General features: G+C 55.8%; 2 protein-coding genes across 3 annotated transcripts in view; both read left to right on the top strand.

Annotated features, from left to right (window-relative positions):
• Positions 1-6658, top strand: part of GPN1 (GPN-loop GTPase 1) — a gene marked incomplete at its 5' end in the record, with an annotated part of 108944 nt that extends 102286 nt beyond the window's left edge. For both annotated transcript variants that reach the window (XM_081186977.1, XM_081186976.1), the window contains 10 exons: positions 401-438; positions 932-1010; positions 1110-1204; positions 1589-1634; positions 2908-3054; positions 3542-3624; positions 4312-4351; positions 5301-5394; positions 5825-5944; positions 6211-6658. In XM_081186977.1, coding sequence (XP_081043103.1) covers positions 401-438; positions 932-1010; positions 1110-1204; positions 1589-1634; positions 2908-3054; positions 3542-3624; positions 4312-4351; positions 5301-5394; positions 5825-5944; positions 6211-6296 — 828 coding nt within the window. In that variant the 3' untranslated portion in view covers positions 6297-6658. The remainder of the gene's footprint in view (positions 1-400; positions 439-931; positions 1011-1109; positions 1205-1588; positions 1635-2907; positions 3055-3541; positions 3625-4311; positions 4352-5300; positions 5395-5824; positions 5945-6210) is intronic.
• A 2716-nt stretch (positions 6659-9374) lies between these two features.
• LOC308583192 (beta-galactoside alpha-2,6-sialyltransferase 1-like) lies at positions 9375-18221 on the top strand (the record flags this gene model as incomplete). Its single annotated transcript, XM_081186968.1, has 6 exons — positions 9375-9436; positions 10498-11222; positions 12079-12176; positions 13196-13297; positions 17077-17251; positions 17543-18221. The coding sequence occupies 6 exons, from the start codon at positions 9375-9377 to the stop codon at positions 17848-17850; spliced, it is 1470 nt and encodes a 489-aa protein (XP_081043094.1). The 3' UTR covers positions 17851-18221.
• Positions 18222-18374: the final 153 nt, after the last annotated feature.

Raw genomic sequence — 18374 nt, 5'->3', positions numbered from 1 at the left:
CAAACATCCTCTCTTGGAGAATTTGCCTGCAATGATGAGCATTTGACATTCTGGGCCACATCAGAGGGCCACATATTATTATCAATACTAAGGCTCAGCGCAAATTTGTATCTGAACTAATTTTAAGGTGTATTTTAATTAATAGATTGCCTGTTCTTATGTTCTTTGTATACTGTCTTAGTTTTATGATGTTAGCTGCTCGGCTCCAGCCGGGGAAGGCGGAGTACAAATAAATTTGTTGTTTTGTTGTTGTTTATATCCCAGTTAACAATTTAATCACATAATGGTAATTCTGTACTTCTGATGCTGATGATATCATGGTTTTTTGTGTATCATGAACTTAACTGCAAACTCTAATTCTCTGTTTCTACCTATAAATCATCTTTCTCTTTCTGACTAGGTGATGAAGTTCATTGAGAAACGACAGGCAGCATCTCAGTGAGTCAGTGGGAAGCCTGCTGTCACCTGGGGAGGGGGGTGATGGAAGTTCCTCTTGAAGGGAGGTGCGTATGCAGCCTCACCTTCAGCAGGACAAAGGGGTGAACTGTGTCACATTATTGTGCATGTATTCACGATGGTCATTCCACTTTTCTAACTTAGTATGAGACATTCAAGGCAAACCATAATTAATCTTAGAAGTGAAAATAATTCCAAAACAATTAAAGAAAAAAATCGGGAGTTTAAAAGAGACCCCAATTTTGTGCTGATCTCACTCTGATCTTTAATCTCCATTCAGGAGCTGATGAGTGAAGATTAAATTTTGCTGCCTGGGCTGTGGGATCCTGTTCCCTGATGAGAACAGGATTGTGCAACCAGTGCACGATTAAACCCCATCTTCCAGGTGTTAGCTGATTAGTGGGTGAGCTTGTTTTGGAGAAAGTGATTTGAACGTGGCCTGTGTGTGAGAGAGAACAAATTCTTCCCCTTGCAGGTATGTCCTGATTGACACTCCTGGGCAGATTGAGGTGTTCACCTGGTCTGCTTCCGGCACCATCATCACTGAAGCTCTGGTGAGGACCTTCTGCTCAGCTGGCCTCCTTTGCAGGAGGTGCCTGGGGGCAGGTTGCCCTGTTGGGCTAATGCTCCCCCCCTTTGATGTACCCATTTAGGCTTCCTCCTTCCCATCCGTGGTGGTTTATGTGATGGACACGTCACGCAGCACCAGCCCTGTCACGTTCATGTCTAACATGCTTTACGCCTGCAGGTAAAAGGAGGATTCTCTCCATAGTGTTATTTCTCTGTTATGCAATTAATAATGGCTTACCCATTATTGGAGAGCATCTCTCTGATTGTTCTTTGTTTGGGAACAGGGTTGTTCTCTCAGTAGCTGCTGAGAAGGCTCAGAGACGACTCCCTCATTCCCGGGAGGTGGAATTGTTAGCCCCTCTTCTGGTGGCTTCTTGGCTTCTTCCGTGAACCTTGAGCAAGAAGCTGCCTCTGCTGCTCTTAGGCCTTCTCTAGGAAAGCACACAAACTGCCTGCTCTTTCAGTCATGAGTTTCTAAGCGAAATGTCTTTGTGGCAACCCCAGATCGAAAATGGCAATCTCTGCATCCCTGATCATGCTGTTGTTGTTGTTTTCTTCTCAGTATCCTGTACAAGACGAAGCTCCCATTTATCGTGGCCATGAACAAGGTGAGTGGAATGCCAAGATCCAGTCTAAGACTTGAACCAAGAAGACCATCTGGATGATGCTTTCCTGAAACAAGTTACATATGCTTCAGGGAAGCAGGAACTGGTAGTTTTGGGGAACTTCAGCACACCCCGGGATCTTTTGGGAGACGTACTCCACAGAGCATGGATTCCCCCACCCAATTCCTGGCCTGCCTTGTGGACAACTTGCATTTTCAAAAGGTGGAGGAAGAGATGAGGAGATTGACTGACCTTGGCATTAGTCCAGCCTATAGGGAAAAATTGTTCAGTGGCTTTAAAGCAGTGGGAACTTGGGGCAGGAACGACGGCAGACAGCGGTCATGCAGGGTGTGCTGGAATTCAGGCCTCTACGGAAAGCTTAAGGGGGTGTAGCTAAAGAGATTTGCCGCATTTAAGGAAGTTGATTTTAATATGCTCAGAGAAATGCTAGTCAGGAGAATTCCATGGCCCAATACACTGACAGGGAAAAGAGCTGAGTTGGGTGGGAGTTTCTGCAGGAAGCCTTACAAAAGGCAGGGTCGCAAACAATTCCAGTGCGAGAGAGAGAAGATCAGAGCATGGGTAGACAGTGGGATGTTGGAAGCTGGTCCCGCAGATGTTATTTGCAGTGGTTTGGCTTCTTCAGCCATGGCCTACATGACAAAATGAAGGACTCCTGGTAGGAGATGGGCATCGTGTGCTGTTGTGGCCACTCCTGTCCTAAAGTGATCAGTCGAACAGAAATGCAGATAATGCAAACAGCTGCACAGAAGTACTTGAATCTGAGAGCAGAAGCTGTTTTGGCAGTGTTTGGGTGAGGGCGGCAAAGAAGAGGGTGACAAAAGGAATGTTCAGCCAGCAGGAAGATGCTTTCTTGGAGCAGAGCCTGGAGAGGAAGGAAGGCAGCTTGACCCCCATAAAGAATGGAAGGTTGCTAGGATCGGGTGGGCGAGCAGGCATGGAAGGCTCTTCAGGTGCCTTGAAGGGCTGCTGTCCCTTTTGCTGATGAAACTTTGCTGTGCAATTGCGTCTTTCCAGGGTGGAGCTTGCACTCTGGGCGTGACCACAGCCTTCACTTCTTTAGCTGGTCCTTGTCTCGTGGTGGGGGGAGGGCAGGAGGAGCTGCCGCTGCCCCTTGGCCTGGCCTGCCATGGCTGAAGAGAAGCAGCCGTCATGGTGTGGGGCCTGTGGTCCTTGCCCCAGAGGTGGCATTGCGGAGCAGCTGCCCACTTCTGCCCCCTGCCACCCTCACTCACTCTCTGCCTTCCTGACGCAGACAGACATCATCGACCACAGCTTTGCTGTGGAGTGGATGCAAGACTTTGAAGCCTTCCAGGACGCCCTCAGCCAGGAGACCACCTATGTCAGCAACTTGACTCGCTCCCTCAGCCTGGTCCTGGACGAGTTCTACCACTCGCTCAAGGTGGGCACGGTTCCCCCCACCCACCCCCATCCAGGTGTGGATGGTGAATGAGACCTCTTTGCAGGCACACTCCTGAAACTGCATGAAGTTGGCATTTGTTTCCCACCTTCACTCTGTCCAACGTTCAGGGAAGCAGCTCCAAGGAGGGAGGGGTACCTTCCTCTGCAACCCCCCCCCCCCAAACCCTGAGTATACCAGATACCCTGTGCTGTTTCATCTGGACAGACTATTGTGGATGCTTGAAGGACTTGGTCCAGGGAGGCCTGAGAGTTTAGGTGCGCCCCCCTCCCGCCAGATGGCCTTGTGCCACCTCTTCTGGAAAAGGAGCTTGTGCCCATCGCTCCTGTCCCTCGGGGAGGGGGGCTAGGCAATGTTCTGGTGCTGGTGCTCCACTGGAGCAGAGGAAGGTGTTTGCAAGCCCCTCTCCTGCACTCAATTCCCACGCTCCGCACAAACCCTGTTTGAAACAAAGGACTTTCTCTTGCAGGTGGTTGGTGTTTCTGCTGTCCAGGGGTCAGGGCTGGATGAATTTTTTGAACTCCTCTCCAAAGCTGTTGATGAGTATGAGAGGTGAGAGAGTCCCCTTGTGTAAGGGGGTCCAACCAGATGCCTGGAAGCAGATCCGGAGGCCAACAGGAGCCCTCGGCACACCTGCCTTTCTCAGCAGCTGGCGTCTAGAGGCATCCTCCCTCTGCCTGTGGAAGGAGAAGATGCATTGTCCTCATTCTCTTCTAAAGCCATTCAAGTTGGGGGCCATCACTGCCTCCTGCAGGAGGGAGTTCCAGAGCTGAACTGCATGCTGTGTCAGGAAGTCCTTCCTTTTGTGTGTCCTGAGTCTTCTGACTTGCAGCTTCATTGGATGCCCCCAAGTTGCAGCATTACAAGAGAGGGATGAAAGCCTTTCTCTCTCCCCTTCTCTGTGAGGCTTCTGCCATCCTGCTCTGCTGCAGAACAATGGCCAGATGAGCTTGCATTAACTCCAAGGCTTCCTGCAAATCCATTTGGGGATCCCTCTAGATGCAGCATAGGGTGACCAGAACAGGGGGCCTTTGAGGGGGCAAGATCCCCTCTGCTGCTCTATGGGGAGACATGAAGCCCTGGGGGAAGTCTCTTCCCCTGCCCTTGGGTCAGTGACTGGAGGTCTGGGCTGTGGTCCTTCCTGTAAGGGGCCCTCCTAGTCTCTACAATGGTTGCCTGGGAGTGAGGCTGTGGTGCCCAAGAATAAACAGCTGAAACCCATTTCTCTTCTCCCTCCAGAGAATACCGCCCAGAGTATGAGCGCCTAAGGAAGAAAATGGTGAGTCTGTCTCCAGATGCACTTGGCGTGTTGTTGCTCTGCCCTCTGCTGGTGCTTCCCCTGCCCCCCGTCAGTCACATGGGAAAGGCTCCCCACACATCAACATCATAATTTTATTATGTGTACCCCACCCATCTGACTGGGTTGCCCCAGCCTCTCTGGGCGGTTCCCATCAAAATATTAAAAACACAACAAAACCTCAAACATTAAAAACTTCCCAATACAGGGCTGCCTTTAGATGTCTTCTAAAGTTGTGTAGTTCTTCTTCATCTCCTTGACATCTGACGGGAGGGGGTTCCACAGGGTGGGCGCCACGACTGAGAAGGACCTCAGCGTCCAGGCTGGACAATGTGGCTAGAGAAGCTCCTTCTGCTTGTCCAAGTCCTCCTTTGGCCTCAAGGTGGGCACTTCCATCTTACCAGAGGTCAGGGAGCACCTCCTGCCAGCATGTTGGGGGCTCCCAATTGCCTTCCCAAGTGGCCAGAGGAGGCTTCTGCTCCCTTGCCAGAAGAACTCAAAGCAGCCATTGGCGCTCAGGGTTTAGTGTGCTGCCTTCTGTACATGTGTGCACATAAATGTACATCTTTGTAGATACTGGAGTCCTGAGTGGTTTCTCCTTCCACTCTCTCGGCTCTGAGGGACACACTCATTATCCCTGTGGCTGCTGTTGTCTCTCTTTATAGACAGCTTCCGACCTGAAGAACTCAGAGCTGCTCTTGGCCCTGCAGGGCTCTGACTTCTCACCAGCTTTGCTGCGGGTGGCGGCAGCAGTTGCTTTAGGAGCTGCACAGGTGCGCTCTGGGCACCACCAGGGCATGCTGGGAGGCGGCAGGCTGGAGCCCCACAGGTGCCAACTGGAGCTCTGCTGGAGAAGGCAGGCAGGCAGGCAGGGACCCGCATGGGCTGGAGGACCAGCAGGAATTGCTTCCTTCCCTTTCCTTGCTTGCAGGAGCAGGTGGAGAGCCAGCGGCAGCAGGAGCAGCTGCAACGTCTGCAGAGAGACCTGGGCCCCCTTGCGATGGAGAGCAGTGCGGCAGCCTCCAGTGAGTCAAGGCCAAGGGGGTGGGGCTGCGGAGGCCTAGAGAGGCTGCTTGGGGGCCACAACTGGGGGACACACTGGCTCTTGCCTTCAAGCAGGGAGGAGGAGGCAGAGTGGGTGTGGGCAGGGTCTGTACCCTGGCTGACTGCTTTCCTCAGCCCCACGCTGCACCTGTTGGATTGGGCTGCTGCTGTCTCCTCCTCCCTGGATTCCCAGCCAGCCTCTCCCTGTTTATGCCTGTGACCTCCGCCTGCCTGCCTGCCATGGCTGCGCAGCCCCTCTTGAGCATGCAGGCTGGGAGTCTCCCTGGCACAGAGCTTTGCCCATTGCCTTGTGGTGGGGGCAGGAGCGACAAGGTGGGCCCCTGGCAGGTGGGAGGGGGGCACAGTCTGGGGCCAGGACAGGCTTGGCAGCCACGTGGCTTTTGTCTCCAGGCTCCATAGCAGAATCCGCAGCGGGTCCCTCGGCACTGATTCTGACCCGAGGAACTTTGGAGGGGGAAGAGGAGCCGGAGGAAGGCCAAGAGAGTGACACTGATGACATTGACCATGAAGGTAAGGCGGTTTGGGGGGAGGAAAAGGCAAATCAAGAGGCCGGTGGGGGGAGGGGGGCATCCTCCAAAATGCCTGCATCCCCTTTCAGGGTGGCTGGTGTGTTGGTGCAGCATGAGCCCTGGCCTTGATCTCAAGGGGACTTTGCGTAGCAAGCTCACTTTAAGTCCACTGTGGTTGGCCGGGGATGTTCCCTCCGGGATGGTCTTCCCCCTTGGTGGTGTTCTGGGACCCATTTGACCCAGGGGCTTTTTTGTCCCCTGCCCTAGTGACGGAGGAGCGCTGCGAAGAACCCGCCTTCCGGAACTTCTTGCAGGAGGCGAAGCAGCGCTACGCGGCCAGAAGCGGCCACTAGGGGAGGCGAGAGGAGAACCCAAGGGGGGCCTGGAGCCGGAGGAAGTTGGGCCCCTGTGAGAGAGACTGGCTCCTTGGAGGCTTCTCAGGCTGCCCTTACTGTGCTGCCTTCTGGGCTGGCTGCAGACTTCTGCCCGTTAACACAGAGTCCTTGGGATTGATGGCAGTGGCTGGGATCCCCTTTTGTTTGGGGGTGAGGCTCCAGCAGAGACCGCCTAGGCCAGGGGAGGCAGGGTCAACCCATTGTGGAAGAGCATGCATTGAAGTGACCCATCTTCCCATTGTCACCCAGCGAATTTCACTGTAATATTATATGCGTTCAGTTTGTAAGTTATCATGAGATAATGTATATTTTGTTATGAATTGCTGCTTCTGCCTCTTCCTGCGGGGCATATGTGTGCTGGGGGGCGTATGTGTGTTGGGGCGCCCCCCCCCTTCCCTGGCCACCTATGCCAATGGGGAGGCAGGCGGGGCCTCTCAGAATGGCATGGGAACCTTGGGTGGTGGACCAATTTCCCTGATCATCTTGAGGGGGTCAGAGAAGATGTGGCTGGGCTCCCTCAAAGGAGAAAAGGCAGAAAGGGGAGGGGGCTCCCTGAGGATCTGCCTGTTCCAAGAAGGGAGCTGGAGTTGGGGGTGAAGCAGCAAGTTCTTCTGGCTGGCAGAAGCCCAAGAAGAGGGAAAGCAAGGGCTCCCAAGGAACCTCCGAAGCGAGGATGGGCAAGAAAGTGGTACAGTGATGGGGGGGGGCAAAATTTCCTACCATTACATCTGTGCTGGTGGAGTCTGAGCTGGTGATGACTGACTGGGGAAGAGGTAACAGATTCCCCCCTTATGTGGCAGCTGTGAGAAGGCAGATCCCCCCTCCCAGGGATCTTTAGGAAAGGGGTGGGAAATAAAAACTGCTTGGAACAATCCTGCTCCTTAAGGCCTCCTTGCCTGAAATGCCTCTGAGCATCTTCCAGTCATCTCCCTTGGCCTCAAGGGAAGAACCTGGTTCCCAGAGAGCCAGGAGGATGTTGCACTCAGCACAGACCCACCACTTCCGTCCAAGAGGCAGGCAGCCGACTTTGCAGGTGGTTAGATGGTCCCGGCACTCATCTCTTGGCTAACCATTGTTAATGCATTTACCGTAAGAGCAAGACAGAGAGGTTTGCCTGTCCTGTCTGCTTGCACGGCTGCTGTTGGAGCTCCCCTTGCACTGGTACCCAAGCTTGCTTTATTTTTGTGCTGCAGCCAGTTAGATTAAAAAGACTTGCTTTATGGGGCTATGGAAACCTAACAGAGGGCTGTAGATTACACGAGGGGAACAGTGACTAGGATCAGACGGGCAGACTCAAGGTTGACTCTACTCAGTCCTAATGTGCATTTTTCTAAACGTGCATTCCAGGTTGCAAAACCTAAGCTAAAAGCACTCTGCATATTAAACCACTTTACAAATCTCCTTTGAAGCTTAAACTGAGCAGGACCTTTCCGGCAGAAAAGCTCACACACTTTGTTCAGAAACCACTTTGCCCTGTGGCTCTTGGGAGGGCAGAGCCAGACCCCCCGTTTGCTGCCTGGGCTTCTAAGCGAGGGGAATGCCTTCTCTCCTGCTGAAAATGGCTGGCCTGGCCACTGCTGACCAGAGCAGAGCACAAAGCAGCTCTGGGCCCACCCCACCCCCCAAGTGACTTGCAACCAGGCATTGGTCTGCTGAAGACTGCGTCTGCTTTCCCAGGGGAGTGAGTGCCTCTTGAGGGTCTCTCCCCATCACACAGGATTCCTGCCAGAGCCCCCCCCCCCTTCTCTCTCCTAGGAGGTGCTTCTCGGTTCTTTGTTCCTGGGTCTGGGGGAGTTTAAAGAGAGGCAGTCCCTCCCTCTGCCACCTCTTGCCTCTCTTTCTACTGGCAGGGAAGGGTCTTTCCCCACCTGTGGGCAACCACATGCAAATCAGCTTCCAAGTCCCACAGCAATGATGGTGCCAAAGTGGCTTTTACTAGTTCCTGTTTCCTTCCCTTCAGAGGGAGCTCTGTCCCTGAACCCCCAGAGGAGTGTTGGCCTCCCGGCTCCCTTTCACAGGACACTTCCCTTGTCAAGATGGGCAGTGGTATCCCAGTCAAAATTCATTCTTCTGCAAGCCAGATTGCAATCACAGGCAGGCAATTGGGTGGATGGTGCAAATTTTGCCATGGGGAAAAAAGGTAAAGGACCCCTGCAGGGTTGGAAGGGATCCCAGGGATCCTGCAACGCTGGGACCCGTGGACATCCAGTGAAGCCGAATGTTGGGAGAGTCAGGACAGGTTGGGAGGTTCGTCCAACTTGCATGGCTTTAAGAGAGTCCACAAATTTCATTGGGGACCCGGTTCAATGGCTGCCAGCCGCTTCCTTTCCAAGCTATGCTCTGCCCTCGGGGTCCGAGGCAAAAATGCTTCCGAGCACGACATGCTGCTGCTCTCCGGTCCTGCTAGGGGGGCTTCTTCCCTTTCCGGAGCGCCAGGTGAGGAGACTGGAATAGTTGGGCCTGATCCAGACAACGCGTAAGCTGCAATGACACAGTGGGCAATGGGCGCTGTGATAAGAATAGGGCACCCTGGAAATGCACGGATCGAAGGGCGCACGGTGCCCGCTCGCGCAGGAGGGAGCCGGCCAGCCGTTGCAAAACCGGCGCACCCGCCGTGGCCCGGCCAGCGGTTCGTCCCTCTGCGCTCCTCCCGGCGGTCAATCCTCCTCTGGCCGCTGCTAGGGATGCACGACCTGTCTGCAAGGGATTCCCACATGGCGGGGTTGGTGTGGGCAGACATCTTTGCCATGCAGAGTTGGTCGGGCGCCAAGCCTGGTGCTGGAAAGCAGCTCCCCGTAGAGCCCGTCCCCGGGGATCCTGCCATCTTCCCTTCCGGGGACACGAGCAAGCCAGGCGGCGCGGAGGCAGGAGGGCGAAGATGCCGGGAACGGGGCTTCTAAGAGATGCTCTTTCCCCTTTGGAAACCTGACAGGGGGGGGCAAAGACCGCCGCCCCTGCCCAGCGCAGCAGCCCGGCTTGGAAAGGAAGCGGCGGCGGGGCGGCCTCGGGGGGCCCGTGCGCGTGGCCTCCGTGGGGATGCATTGCTCCGCCCACCGCTGCAGCTGGTGCCCGGAGCCGGCGATGCGGCGGCGGAGAAGGTGAGCGGCCGGCGGGGTCCCCCTCCACTTGGGGAAGCCCAGCCCTCTGGCCCGCGCCCCGGGTGGGGGGGTTGCAAGGGGGGAAGGAGCCTCGCGGGCGGCGCAGCCTGGTTGTTGTTCCTGCCGCGCGTCTCTAGCCGGGAGGTCCCTGAGCTGGAGACCAGCGGCGCGCAGAGGACAGGGCGACCCTGCCCGGGTCGGGCGCCTTCGGGGGCTGTTTCCTCCGGCTCCGCTCTGGCCCTCGGGCTCCCGCCTGTTCGCTTGCCTCCAGAGCCTTGGGCAGAGGAAGGGGCTGCCGGTCTCCAAGCTGGCAGTGGGGCTGCCCCACTTTCTTGCCCTTCCCCCCCCCCCAAGCGGCTGCTGCAGAATCTCCCTTTGCAGAAGCCGCGCCGAGTCTGAGGCCTTAGCGGGCTCGGGGCTTTGTCCATTTTATAGATGGGAAATAGAAAGGTCAGACCTCGCCCCCGGAAAAGGGCATCTTCAGGGATGAGGGCACCCCCCTCCCCAAGTCTCTGGAGCAGAAGCAAGCGAGGAAGGTCTGGTCGATGCCCCTCAGAAAGGAGCTGGAAAACGATCCAGGACCTCCCCCGCGAGGACAGCTTACACCGTTTAGGGCTCTTTGGGTTGGGGGGGGGGAATGGGATTTAAAATGATGGAGGGTGTGGAGAGAGAGAGAAAGAGAGGATCTCTTGGTCCCCCAGGGAAATGTATTAGCCAGACATTCAGGCCAAATAAAATCAAATGTTCCTTTGCACAGTGTGTACTTGTGGAACTCATTGCCACGAGAGAATGGTGGTAATGACAATTCTGGTAACTTTTAAACCAGTTTGACATGCCTGGAGGATGAAGAGGGCAGTTACATGGGACCTGCATTCTAGAGGCAGGAAACTGTTTGCTGGGGGGGGTGAGGGGGGGCAGTCTGCCTTGAGCTGCTCCAGCCAGGCTGCCCTTCGGACCTGACAACCACTTGGCTACTCCAGCCACGTAGCTGACCCGGTGGCCAAGGGACTGAACCACGGCACCCCCAGGTGTCTCACCTTGCTGTGCCCATCTCTCCCCAGGCCCGTGGACCCCTGGTGCTGCCTGCGCCCCCCCTGGCGATGGGGACGGGGCTGTGCCTGGCTGAGCTTTGCTCTGCTGTGCCTGGCCACACTCTCCCTGCTCTGCCTGCAGTCGGGGCTCGTGCTGCGCTTGGCTCACCGTGGGGCAGGAGGACCCCCAACCTCTGCCGCTGCTGCTTCCTCCCGGAGCCTCCAGCCGCACTCCAGAAGCAACCGGACTCTCCAGCGGCTCCTGGGTGCTGGGCCTGCCAGCCTTGCCTCTGCCCAGCAGGCTCCGTTGTGGCACTTCTTCCTCTCTGGCCTGTGGAGATTCTGGCACCGCCTTGCCGAGGGGCTGGGCAGGTCCTGGCAGGGCTCCAGGACGGCTGTCCAGCTGCAGCCCCTGCCCTGGGCTGCCTGGCAGAAGAAGCTCTCTTCAGGGGTGCTGGGCCCCCGCCTTCAGCAAGTCTTCCAGAACTACCAAGCCATGAATAAGTACCGGGTGCCCCCGGGGGCCGGGCAACGCCGAGGGAACCCCCATGCCGCTGGGACAGAGCTCTTGTGCCAGCTCCAGAGCCGCGTGGCAGTGACCACGCTCCTGGGGGACGAGGGGCCCTTTGCAGACCCAGAGTGGAGGGGGCTGCTGCCCCGCAGGAGCCTGGGGCAGGAGCTGGGGCCCCTGGGGAAGTGTGCCGTCGTTAGCTCTGCTGGCTCCATGTTGGGCTCCGGACTGGGCAAGGAGATTGGTGAGTGCTGGTTGGGGGGGGGAGCATCCCGGCGGGTGGCTCTGGCACAGCCTCCAGGGGGCAGGGGGTAAGGGGATGCCTTGCCCTTCAGGAGAGGGCGCCATGCGTCCTGGCACTCGGAAGCATGAAGCAACCTGCCTCTCCTGTTTAGGGGAGTCACCCAGCTAGAGTTGGGTTTCAGAGCAAAAGAAGAGTGTGCAGGATCAGGTCAGTGGCCCATTTAGGCCAACCAGGGAAGCTCACAAACAGGATCTGAGAAAGAGGATCCCTGAGTCTCTCCTCCTGAGTCCTGCTGGGATTCAGAGCACGGCTACCTCCGACTGTGGAGGCAAAGCAGAGCCCTTGTGGCTACTAGCCATTGATAGGAGTTGTTCCCTTCAGATCCCACCTCGTGTTCCTGGCTCTCTCCTCTCCATTTCAAGTAGTTTAGCAGCAGAGTGGCAGCGGCAGCAGGAGGTGCTCAGCTCCCCTTGGGCCCTGCAGGGGAGTCCTGCTTGTGCCTTTTGTGTAAAATTCCATCTGAGTTCTCACAGAAGGAGCTCATTTCACATCCTAGAAATGTTAGCAGAGCATTTCTGTTGGCAAAGTCTCAGAAGGAAACTCCTAACAATACTTTACAGTTACACAGTGGTAAAATAATAACAATACTGAAATAATGGGTCTGCTTAAAATGGGCCATCTCGTTCCCCTGATGATGCAGCTGCCCTGGGACATGTCTTGAGCAGCCCCCCCCCCCCCAGCATGGCTGGCCGCCCCTCTCCCCAGGAAGGGAGCTGCAGGTCTAAGAAGGGTCCTGGTTGGGTAGGGGTCTGCCTGCTCTCCCTTCCCCTGGCCCTCATATTCCTCCTCCTCTTAGACTCCCATGATGCTGTTCTTCGTTTCAACGGAGCCCCAACTACTGGCTATGAGCAGGACGTGGGCACCAAAACTACCATCCGCCTCGTGAATTCCCAGGTGGGCAAGGAAAGGGGGGGCTGGGAGAGGACAGCAGGGTGTGGATATGGGTTTGGGCCAGATAAAGGGAAGAGCCAATTGGGGGCAGCCTCGTGGGGCTGCAGTGTGTGGGGTTATGAGCTTTGGACTGCTCTGTAGCCACAATCCCTGCCCTCCAGCTCTAGGGTGTGCTGAAGCCCACGGGCGCAAAGAGGCTTGAGGCACCTTCAAAACTAGCAAATGTTATTAATTATGAGATGAACTTTTGTGAACTCAGGCCCGTGTCTTCAGGTGAGAGTTGAATGGCCGTGAGATGCAAAAATCACAGCCAGTGATCATCAGAGCTTCCATAAAAAGACACACCTTCAGCCGCTTACCAGCAGATTGGTGAATAATGCGCTCATCTCGGCAGTGAACACCTGCCCTGGAACAGTTGTTGACAGCACAGGATGCTGGCGGCACTGGTAAACACAGTAGGATCAAGAGCTGTTGTCTCGATGTTACCCAAGAGTGATGGCGCTGACGTTACTGCCTTCGCCAGCTCCAGTGTGAGTTTGTGCTCTGGCTGAGGGGCACCTGTGCACTGCTGGGGCTTGGACGTGGCATCAAGGGGCCTTGCCCACAGAAGTCACCCCCATGCTGCTCCTCTGCGGGTGGGAGGGTGGGTGCGCTACACACTCGGGTGCAATATGAGCAGTAGTAGGTGCCAAGCAGCTCAGAGGGAAAAGGGATAATTTCTCTCAGGGGAGCAACAAGAGGATAGAAGAGGGAAGGGTGGCCTCTCTGAAAGTGCAGAGAAAGGTGGGGCTGCCCTCTGCCTGCCAGCCTGCCCTTCCCCGCTAGGCTTCAGTAATCCCTGGGCAGGTATTTGTGGGCTCTGGGCAAGAAACCCACATGTCCAACAAAGCTGCACGTAAGGGCCAGCAACCCTGGGGGCCTCCCCCTGCCCTCCCCTCTCCGCTCTTCTTGCATCTGAACAACTTTCTGGGATCCTGGAGTCAGGCCCGTTCTGACCCGATCCACCCCCCTCTACCCCACAGCTGATGGCTTCTCCTGAGCAGCACTTTCTGGATGACCAACTCTATGCGCAGGGAGCCTTGGTTGCATGGGACCCAGCCCCTTTCCCAGGGGACCTGCAGGAGGTGAGACCCTCTCTCTGCCTTGTGCTTGGGGCACAACAAGATCCGTGGGTGCCAGGGGAGGGCAGGGGCATCCTCTGTGAATTACATTCCCAGGACTTGATAATAATAATAATAATAATAATTTATTTGTTCCCCGCCCATCTGGCTAGGTTTCCCCAGCCACTCTGGGCAGCTTCCATAGAAACCAAAAAACACTAAAATATCATACATTAAAAACTTCCCTGAACAGGGCTGCCTTAAGATGTCTTCTGAATGTCAGGTAGTTGTTTATCGTTTTGACATCTGATGGGAGGGCGTTCCACAGGGCGGGCGCCACCACCGAGAAGGCCCTCTGCCTGGTTCCCTGTAGCTTTGCTTCTCGCAATGAGGGAACTGCCAGAAGGCCCTCGGCGCTGGACCTCAGCGTCCGGGCAGAACGATGGGGGTGGAGACGCTCCTTCAGGTATACTGGACCGAGGCCGTTTAGGGCTTTAAAGGTCAACACCAGCACTTTGAATTGTGCTCGGAAACGTACTGGGAGCCAATGTAGGTCTTTCAAGACCGGTGTTATGTGGTCTCGGCGGCCGCCCCCAGTCACCAGTCTAGTAGTTTCCGAGTCACCTTCAAAGGTAGCCCCACATAGAGTGCATTGCAGTAGTCCAAGCGGGAGATAACCAGAGCATGCACCACTCTGGCGAGACAGTGCGCAGGCAGATAGGGTCTCAGCCTGCGTACCAGGTGGAGTTGGTAGACAGCTGCCCTGGATACAGAATTAACCTGTGCCTCCATGGACAGCTGTGAGTCCAAAATGACTCCCAGGCTACGCACCTGGTCCTTCAGGGGCACAGTTACCCCATTCAGGACCAGGGAATCCTCCACACCCGCCCACCCCCTGTCCCCCAAAAACAGTACTTCTGTCTTGTCAGGATTCAATCTCAATCTGTTAGCCGCCATCCATCCTCCAACCGCCTCCAGGCACTCACACAGGACCTTCACCGCCTTCACTGGTTCTGATTTGAAAGAGAGGTAGAGCTGGGTATCATCTGCATATTGATGGACACCCAGTCCAAACCCCCTGATGATCTCTCCCAGCGGCTTCATATAGATGTTAAAAGCATGGGGGAGAGGGCAGAACCCTGAGGCACCCCACAAGTGAGAGCCCAGGGGTCTGAACACTCATCCCCCACCACCACTTTCTGAACACGGCCCAGGCGAAAGGAGCGGAACCACCGTATAACAGTGCCCCCAACTCCCAGCCCCTCAAGACGGTCCAGAAGGATGTTATGGTCGATTGTATCAAAGGCCGCTGAGAGATCCAGCAGAACTAGGAAACAACTCTCACCTTTGTCCCTAGCTCGCCGGAGATCATCAACCAGTGCGACCAAGGCAGTTTCAGTCCCATGGTGAGGCCTGAATCCCGACTGGAAGGGATCCAAATGGTCCGCATCCTCCAGGCGTGCCTGGAGTTGTTCAGCAACCACACGCTCAATCACCTTGCCCAAGAATGGAAGATTTGAGACTGGGCGATAGTTGGCCATACTGGCCGGGTCTAAAGATGGTTTTTAAAGAAGCGGTTTAATGACCGCCTCTTTCAGCGGATCTGGGAATGTTCCCTCACAGAGGGAAGCATTCACCACCCCGCAGAGCCCATCGCCCAGCCCTTCCCGGCTTGCTTTTATTAGCCAGGATGGGCAAGGATCAAGGAGACAGGTGGTTGGTTTCACGCGTCCAAGCAGCCTGTCCACATCCTCGGGGGTAACGGATTGAAATTGATTCCATGCAACTTGACCAGACAGGGCTCCAGCACTCTCCCGCCCCAGCCCTGCTCCCACGGTGGTGTCTAGCTCCTTCCGAATATGAGTGATTTTATCTGCAAAAAACTTTGCAAAATCGTTGCAGGAGATCTTGGGGTCTTTACAAGGGCCCGGTGGTAAAGGTGGTTCCGTTAAATTGCGGATCACCTGAAAGAGTCTCCTGCTACTATTATCTGCAGATGCAATAGAGGCAGTGAAGAAAGTCTTATTCGCCGTCGCTATCGCCACTTGGTAGGCTCGATGTTGAGCTCTAACCTGTGTCCGGTCAGATTCGGAGTGAGTTTTCTGCCACCGACGCTCTAGCCGTCTCAGCGATTGTTTCATCGCCCTCAGCTCCGAAGAAAACCACGGGGCTGTCCGGGCTCCATGCAATCGGAGAGGGCGCTTCGGAGCCAGACAGTCGATAGCCCTGGTTAACTTCACATTCCAGCGGGCCACCAGGGAATCAGCTGAAAGGCCATCAACATGGGATAAAGCATGCCCTACCACTCTCTGGAAACCATTTGGATCCATTAAGTGGCAGGGGCGGACCATCCGAATTGGTCCCACCTCCCTGCAGAGGGGAAGGGTCGTGGATAAGTCCAGTTGCACCAGGAAGTGATCTGACCATGGCACTTCTTTGGTTTCACTTTTACTTAGTGTCAGATCACCCACGTCACTAGAGGTGAATACCAGGTCTAAGGCATGTCCATGACTATGAGTTGGGTCCAACTTATTCAGGGACAGCCCCATGGAGGCCATGCTTTCCACGAAGTCCCGAGCGGCCCCTTGTAAGCTCGTGTCGGCATGGATGTTAAAATCCCCTAGGACAACCAAACTAGGTGTCTCCAGGAGAACATCCGCCACGACCTGAAGCAGCTCAGACAGGGAATCCTTGGTGCAGCAGGGAGGTCGGCACACCAAAAGGAATCCTGTACTGCCCCTATTGCCCAACTTCCAGAACATGCACTCAGAAAACTGGGTCTTCCCAATAGGACGCCTGGTGCAAACTACTGACTTCCTAAAAATCACTGCAACCCCCCCTCCCCGCCCACATGACCTGGGTTGCTGTGCGTAAGAGAAACCTGGTGGGCAAGCGGTAGCAAGGACAGGCCCATCTGCTTCCTCCAACCAGGTCTCTGTCACACATGCCAGGTCAAATCCTCCATCCACAATCAGGTTGTGGATGGCAGTGGTTTTATTCATCATTGACCTGGCATTACACAGCAACACCTTCAGGTCATGTGGGTATCCCTTGCTGATTCTAGTATCCATCTGGTCAAGGCCAGACCCGGAGGCAGGGATAGTCTTCAAACAACGACTAAGCCTGCCTCCTCGGTAATGACATGGTCTGGTCTTAGCGTAACTCCGCCTCCTGCCCATGATCACCGAGATCGGATGTCCCAGTGCTTCCCCCCCCCGTGGAACTTGTCCCAGCCATCGTGTTGGCTGGGGCCTCACTCCCAGGCAGCCCTGATCCTGCCCCTTAAAAACAAAACACAAACTATACACAACCAATAAAACAACAAAAAACAAAAACAGAACAATTATACTAAAATTAATCCCCAACCAACTATCCATCCCACCCACCCACCCCCAACAAAGGAAAAAAGGAAATACAAATTTAAATTGCCACCGACTGCTTGAGGACATTTTAAAACACATTAACCACTTGGAACAGGGAAGCAATGGCAGAACACTTCCCAGCTTCCCCCAAAGTTTGTTCCCAATAAGGGCCTGGGCCACACACACACACCCCGGGGCCAGCTGGAAAAGGCCCTGGAAGGGAGCAGGCCCTGCAGTCCTCACCCAGCTCCTCTGGCGCCTCCTGGCGGCTGTCAGGGGAACTCCCTGCAATTTCCCTCTGGCTTAAAGAATGAATTTCACAGCTAGGAGGAAATCAAGAGCCAGAGACCTTTGCACCAAAGATGGTGGGGTGGGGTGGGGTGGGGTGAGCTGAAGCTCTGCTCTGCTCCACACTCCCCTTTCTCCCTCTCCCCCCGGCAGTGGTTCGAGGCCCCCGACTACCCCATCTTCAGACCCTTCCGTGCGATGCGCTCCCAGAGGCCCCAGCAGCTCTTCCACCTGCTGCACCCGCGGGTGCCGTGGCAGCTCTGGGGGCTGGTGCAGGAAGGGGCAGCTGAGGCAGTCCAGCGGAACCCGCCCTCCTCAGGGCTGCTTGGTAAGGAAGGCACTCCCCTCCCTCCTGTCTCCCAAGAGGCACCCTTCCTCTTCCTCCCTTTTTACTCAGAGCTCCTCTGAGCCCTGCTTTCCTTCCTCTCACGGGCTGAGGGTGGGGGCGGCTGATGTCACTCCAGGGCATGAGGTGCCAGGCACTTTCCACATTCTCAGGGGGACTCATCAAGCACCAACTTTCCAGCCCTGGGGAAAGAAGTTTCCTCCTGGCCCCCTCCTCTGCCGCCCTGCAGGTCCTTCTTTGCAGCGGCCCCACCTCCCTCTCTCCCTCTTCCAGGGACAGTGCTGATGCTGTCGCTCTGTGACCTGGTCCATGTCTACGAGTTCCTGCCCTCACAGCGCCAGTCTTCACGGTGCCACTACTACCAGGACTTTGTGGATGAGGCCTGCACGCTGGGTGCCTACCACCCGTTGCTCTTCGAGAAGGACCTGGTTCGCCGCATGAACCAAGGCTCGCCGGCTGACTTGGCCCGCCTGGGGCGGGTGACGCTGCCTGGCTTCCGGGCCCTGAATTGCACCTGGAGGAGTAGCAGCCTGGTCAGGGGAGGCAAGCCATTAGGGGCCCGGGACACCCCTGCTCCTTAGCGGCCTGCAGCCCCTGGGGGGGAGATGGGGGGGGGGAGAAGGAGACAGGACCTGGGGGCTGAAGGGCACAGCCAGACCAAGCCATGGCCCAGGTGGGGGTGGCAGGGCTCCCTTTGTGCTCCCCACAGGCATCTCATGGGCCCCCACAGTGGGTGGAGGGCACAAAGGTCCCCCTTGCAGGGTGTAGACGGAGGCGGACCTTCCTTGAAAAATATGACACTGAAGCTGAATCCCAGAGGAGCCCCAGAAGCGACTTTGGCTCACGTTGCTTTAAAAAACGGGGTCCAGTCAACCCCCTTTGAGTCCCATGACTCAAACTGATTAATTCTGGGCGGTCTTTCTTTCGACAATCCCAAAGTTGAAGAGTCAGGTGCTGCCATTCTGCTGTACAGCACTCCATCTTGTCTCCAGAAACAGCTTGGAAACTCTCAGGATGTGAATATCTTGCTTGAAAAACCAGAAAAAAAGAATCATAGAATCTTAGAATTGGAAGGGACCACGAGGGTCATCTAGTCCAACCCCCT

The sequence above is a fragment of the Podarcis bocagei genome (assembly GCF_964188305.1).
Source record: "Podarcis bocagei genome assembly, chromosome: 3".
Lineage (NCBI taxonomy): Eukaryota > Metazoa > Chordata > Lepidosauria > Squamata > Lacertidae > Podarcis > Podarcis bocagei.
The sequence above is the reverse complement of the archived record's forward strand: the minus strand, read 5'-3'. Positions and strand labels throughout refer to the sequence as shown.